The following is a 6,628-nucleotide window of genomic DNA, read 5'->3' as shown; positions in this document are numbered from 1 at the left end:
TAAACTGAATTCTGCAGAACACAAATTTGCTACATTGTACTACGTTAATAAGATGAAGACAGCACATACGGTTATGATATCCTACATCGGTTATTAGGATGATACACCCGTATGTTTTGTCTCCGTCTTACAAATGTAAAACATAACAAAAACTGTTTTGCACGGGAAAGAACCAAGAAGGCTACAATCATAGAAAAGAAACGAAATTTTCAACACTCATAAAGGAGATAAGAAAACTTAATAAATAGAGTACGGTGTTTTCAGAATTGTAATATCACTAATATTCAAGAAGATATTAAATATTAAATATCTCCAACCACTAAGTGATTCTCAAACATGAAAAAAACCTAACCTAACCTTGTATATTTTTTGTGTTTACGTGATATTTATAGCATTTGATTTTTATTTTGCTAAAATATCCACAAAATCTCTAACTGAAGCTGAAATTTAAAATAAACTAAATAAATTTTACACCAATTCAGAATCTGAAGACGAGTTCGAATTTGGGAAAACAGACGAAATTTATTTTTATCGTACTTTATAATATTATGTTATATTGTGACCATGAAGATTAGAGATAAGGAAACCAAACTCCTATAGCCGCCCGTTTATAAAGTGACCCGACAAAAGTCGCACGGTTATTCTGCCACCAGGAGCGCGTCGTTCGATAAGAGGCCTACATTTACCACATATTAATTATTATACGGTCTTTACTATAAAATGTTCGTTCTTTTTGATTTTTTTGAACTTTAATGAAATATAAAATGTGTTTTATGATTCATTATTTATTACCTGGATATTTTCAAGTATACTTTAATATACAATTTAAGTTCAAAAGGTGTTTGCTATGAAAAAAGTTTAAAATTTAAAAATTCTATTATGACTACGAGTCTAATGAATAATGATACATATTATATAATACATAAATAATAAATTAATCAAAGTTTTGATAATTTTCTACTACTTACACTTGGATTTTTCTTTTTTTTTCTGTAGTTTCATTGTAGTTTGAATGTCTTACTATAAAATGCAAACAAATTGTAATAAAAAAAAGCGTACAATACCTACTTAAAATAATAAATAACCCTAGATGACTAGATAATACATAATTCCTTCATAAAATGTCAAGTTTGGAAATATAGATGGAACTACCCCTATTTATGTAACAAATAATTAAATAGGGAAATGATTATTCATAAAATATAAGGTTAAGATATTTTGATTTTTTTTTTACTTTGAGTGCTAAATAAACTTTTATTTTTAAATTCAATTGTTTTTTGCTGTTTAGACATCTAAAGCATATCTAACTAGTATTACACCGAAAAAAAAAAAAATCTTAACATAATTTATGATTATCATTTCCTATTTAATTATTTGTTACATATGTTGTTTAGAATAGATACAGACCTTAGAAAAATACTAGAAAAATCGTATATAGCAATACCTAGAAAAATAAAATGCTCACAGAAAGGTGTTATATTATGTGTGTATATTGCATTTTGAAGAGAATGATATTTTACGTTTTGACAAAACTATCTTAAATGATAGAACAGTCAATAAAATTAAAAGAATTAGTCTTATATATTAAAAGCAGGGGCAGTTCCATACTTCCATCTAAGTATTATACACTTTTTTTAATACAATGCGTATGCATTTTATTGTAAGACATTCAAACTACAAAAAAAAAAAGGAAAAACAAGTGTATTAGAAAATTATCAAAACTTTAAATAATGTATTATTTAAATATTATATATCATCAGTAATCAAAATAATATGTATCATCGTCATGTAACATGTTTCATTTATCATTAGATATTTATTAGACTCGTTAGTCTTAATAGAATATTTTGAATTTTAATTGTATATTTTGGTATACTTTAATATAACCAGGTAATAAATAACGAATCATAAATCATAATTTATATTTTATTCGAATTCAAAAAAATAAAAAAGAACGTACATTTTATAGTAAAGGGCGTATAATATGTGGTAAATGTAGGCCTCTTATCGAACGACGCGCTCCTGGTGGCAGAATAACCATGCGACTTTTATCGGGCTATATTATTTTGTATACGGAGTTTGGTCTCCTCATCTCTAATCTTCATAGTTGTGTCATTAACGTATTACACAAGTTTGAAAACCCATGGCTAGCAAATTTACATTGAGGTGTAACCACAGACAGGGCCGCAGCTACACATTATTCTAGGAGGGGCATGCTCTAATTTTGCCGCCTCTCTTTCCATCACTCAGCCCCAATAATTTACATATTTTGTCGCCCCTAAAAATTTGCCGCCCGGGGCAAAAGAACCCCCTAGCTGCGGCCCTGACCACAGATATATACAATAATATAAATTATTATATATATCTGTACGTGTAACTCGGTAAGTTTTTATCCAAACTTTTTTTTTTAAATTCTCCATTTTCAAAATGTCCAAATCTACCAGTATAAGATAATTTTTTTTTTTTTCAAAAATCCTCAGCGTAAGGCTAGCACTTGTGATTTTAGTACATAGCAGTGAAAAGATGACAGTAAAAAAATATATTTTTTATAATATAATATTGGATATGAGATATAACCAACTTATTTTCAGATTCAGGAGTTCAGGAAAATTGTATATTAAGATTTAAGTTCTATATCAAAAACTTACATTGGTTAATAAGTTTGGGCGTCTTTTTAAAATTATTAAATTCAAATTAAATCAAAAATTCAGAATTCGTATAATCAGTGCTACCTATACTAAATCCGACGTAATTGGATAGGCTCCTAAATACAGGTGCTCAATATTTAAAGTATCTTTGAATTAGCTTCCTCTACCTATTTTTTTTTTTTCAAAAATAGATTGATTACGAAATTGTTATAATAACGTCGTTTGGCGAATATTTTACGTCGTTACATTGACACAAAATTATTTAGTAAATATGATACAAAAATCTCATCATAAAAATTAGGTTAATCATAAAATATATTATTATAGTAAACTATATGCCGTGACTAATATTTATTGACTAATAATTTTATGTATTAAAATCTTGAATTATTTATACGTGTAATATTTTCGAATTTCATCTATTAAACATTTTATTTTATCTCTAATTTCTTTGCAGTGTGGTACTGTGGTTTAATTGTATCGGAACTTCTTATAATACTTGTTGTATCGTTGTATCAGCTATTCAGCTTGAATACTATAATATATAATATATTTAAAGAGTGCAAAATGTTAATGACGTCATAAAAGTAAACGCGTATAATATGAAAACCCCTTGTTAAATTATAATATTTTACAGTTCAGGCCAATTCAATGGTTGACTTCGTATTCAAATACCCAAAATTTGGAGGCAATTCAATGGTAATCAGTCACTAAACCAATGTATTCTCGGCTAAAGGAATAAAAAATGTTTGGGTTTCTTTTGTCAAAAACCAAAAAAAATAAATATCTATAATTTTATTTTATTTTTACTCTATTATTTTAAAAATACCTGGTACTGAGAAATGTTTGCTTTAGACTCTTCTAAACTCCAACTATATAAAATCCAATTTTCTAACAGAAACGTCAGAAACTACCCTATAACGGCTATAACAATATTGAAATCGAAATTACTACACTAGTCATTATACATTTTATGATTTTATCGATTCTAGAATGCAGACTACAGAATGTTACAGAGATCGTTTTGTAAATTCCATAGACAAAATAATATTATTGAGTCTATGGTCGATTCCACGATGTAGAGAACTTCTTCTCTACATCGTCATCGTGATTGATTCTTACCATCGCAAAGATAACACGTAAATGTTATCAGATTGTTTAACGAAGCATCTCGATAAGGTGATAACCGTGATAACTCGACGGCTCATTCTAATGTGTATCGTGTATGGATTTCATTTGTGGTGTGTGTGTGGTTAATTTTTTTTTTTTTTTTGTTTAATGAATACTGAATAATAATTAACATTACTCAGAGTATAAAATGCTAACATATGTTCAAAATGCTCACGATAAAAGACACATTCGATTCAGAGTTGTGTACCGACGAACCGTTCGTTAATCTTTCAGCAGTTGTGCCGTAGTGACAAAAATGATTTTATTACGAAAAGCAGTATTTATCGTAAACACTTTTCTGCTGTGCGTTTTGTCAATTTTCAACATTTATTGTAAGCTCCTAGGCGTCTAAGTATATAAATAATATATATATATTCATATATCCATAATAATGATGTATGTTTGTATACCTTTCTTTCCAGTCATAAATGGAGATATGACTATTGTCGATGTAAAAGAATTTGAATATGGAGGTGATATATTTTTTGAGATTACACATCCACCAGAACTACAGTACACATATCGCATAAGACCAGCCAAAAGCTTTGGCACACCATTTGTAAATAAATATATTTTACTATTAAACCAATATTTTGGGTTTAGACGAATAAAATTAATTTAATACGATGATATGGAATTGATTATTTGTTAAGGACAAGGAAAAGTTTCCAGCTAAACAAACAAAATTGGTACTTGTTGACCCTCAACATGGTTGCGAAATGCCTAAAAACGCTAAGCAACTTCAAGGGAATGTTGCATTTGTGAAAAGAGGGTAATTATATCTATTTTATTGTAGAACAGAGGTCTCCCAACTACAGTCCATGATCAAGTTTTAATCGACCCCCTTAAAGAACAGTAAATAATCTATAAATATATGAATATCCAAAGTCTTTGTCGTGCACATAAGTGTTCATACATATTGGCCTACTAAGAGCTTTTGGTATTTTATGTATCCCTCGAATAAAAAAGTTTGGAGACCCCTGTTGTAGAATAATGACACTGGATGAAAGATTTATAAAAATTGTATAAATAGTTTTTGTAGCTTTTTAAAAAAAACTGTGATATCAGAAATGTCTGGAGCAAAAGCTATTGTCATCACAGACAACAACATTTACGACGATACGGCTTATATACATATGATTGATGATGAAAGTGATATGTCTGCCAATATTCCAGCTGGTTTCCTTGTTGGAAAGTCTGGGTAAGTTGTTTCTTTAAAAAAAATAAAAGATATGCTTATAATTTGCTAATTTGCATTTTAAACTGTATTATTACTATTTATTGAAATATTTTTATAAAACTATTATTACTTTATTTTCTAGTCATTTAATACACACCAAAATGTCAGAACTCATGATAACAGAACTGCCTATTGTGTTTCCATTAAACATGACCTATGTTCCGTTACATGAAATCAAGCAACCACCATGGATAACTATTTGAATCATAAACGTTCAATTCAAATTTAGACTGAAAATCCCTCCATATTATTGTATAATGTTAATATTCAACTGACTAGATGAAAATCTCATGAGTCAGAACTTATTTATTCAAAACTGAACCTTAACTATAAGTATGCTGTGTATGTAAATGTATAACATTATTCGATTATTTTATTACAGGGTTATATTAAACAGGGAGCTATTTACATCATAATTATTAATTTTTAAATATTTTATTTGAGAGAACCATTCATTTTTTGTATTTAATATTTATTGGTATATTTGAATCAATGATAGTTAATCGTTTGGTCAACTAAAATTTTAATATGATAAAATAAATAATTTTCACAATAATATGATAAATATAATTAATTAAATACGTCACATCATACAATTAATAATTAGATTTTAATATTAAATATTATGTTTTATTGTGTTTCAATAAATGTATTACATTAATATAATATGCTTAGTTTTAATCACAGTAGACAATAACATACAATTATCTACCCTGATTTTAATTAATTTTATCAACCAAGGAAGAATATTAATTTTTTTTTACTTTTCTCAAATATACACAACAAACAAACATTATATACACGTTTTATAATATTTCTAAGGAATGAATTGATTGCAACACAATTATTGTTTGGCATCTTACCAATGCTTTTATTACTTACTAAAGTATAATGTGTACATTTTATTTATTTTATTTTTGATATTAATATTAAAATGTATAATTGTATAAAAATGATTTATTACATCGATTGACATGTACCATGTGCAACTCATCAGCACAAATAATACTATGTGTGTATCTTAATTCAGTCATATTTTGGTCGTATATTACTATATTGGGTATCTAATAAGTAAAATCTGATGGCCGTCTATCGGATACATTAGTCATCTATATAGTATAAATCCAATGCTAAAACATAAGTTCACTAGATCACAATTAGTTCTATGTCCTGAAAATATATTAAACTATGAAAAGAAAATTTTAATTACAAGAGAAAAATAAATTAGCATTTGTAAGGCTGCTGGCTATGGAATCGTTAAAATAGTAACAATGTTAATTCTTTATCCTGTTGATCAGGATAACTGGATAAGAATGTGTTACATTATTTATGTATGTATGACGTATGTATAACATCAAAAAGACAAAACAATATAATTATTTTACTACTTGGGCATAGCGAAACAAGTTCAAACAATAATGATGTATATCAGGTCTCAGGTATTCAATGCATTGTGTGGCCCATAGGCGCAAATTGCTGGGGTGCTAAGGCTGAACTTTAACGCTAGCACCGCAAAAATCCCGTAATTATCTATTACTTATATTGTTACTACCATAATAATTATCTACAT

General features: G+C 27.8%; 1 protein-coding gene across 1 annotated transcript; it reads left to right on the top strand.

Annotated features, from left to right (window-relative positions):
- Positions 1–3,852: 3,852 nt before the first annotated feature.
- Positions 3,853–5,724, top strand: LOC114124092 (PRADC1-like protein). Its single transcript, XM_027987268.2, has 5 exons — positions 3,853–4,150; positions 4,241–4,377; positions 4,472–4,590; positions 4,852–5,019; positions 5,141–5,724. Exons 1-5 carry the CDS (start codon positions 4,075–4,077, stop codon positions 5,259–5,261), a joined length of 621 nt encoding a protein of 206 aa, XP_027843069.1. The 5' UTR covers positions 3,853–4,074; the 3' UTR covers positions 5,262–5,724.
- Positions 5,725–6,628: the final 904 nt, after the last annotated feature.

The sequence above is a fragment of the Aphis gossypii genome, chromosome 1, assembly GCF_020184175.1.
Source record: "Aphis gossypii isolate Hap1 chromosome 1, ASM2018417v2, whole genome shotgun sequence".
NCBI classification, from domain to species: Eukaryota; Metazoa; Arthropoda; class Insecta; order Hemiptera; family Aphididae; genus Aphis; species Aphis gossypii.
The sequence above is the reverse complement of the archived record's forward strand: the minus strand, read 5'-3'. Positions and strand labels throughout refer to the sequence as shown.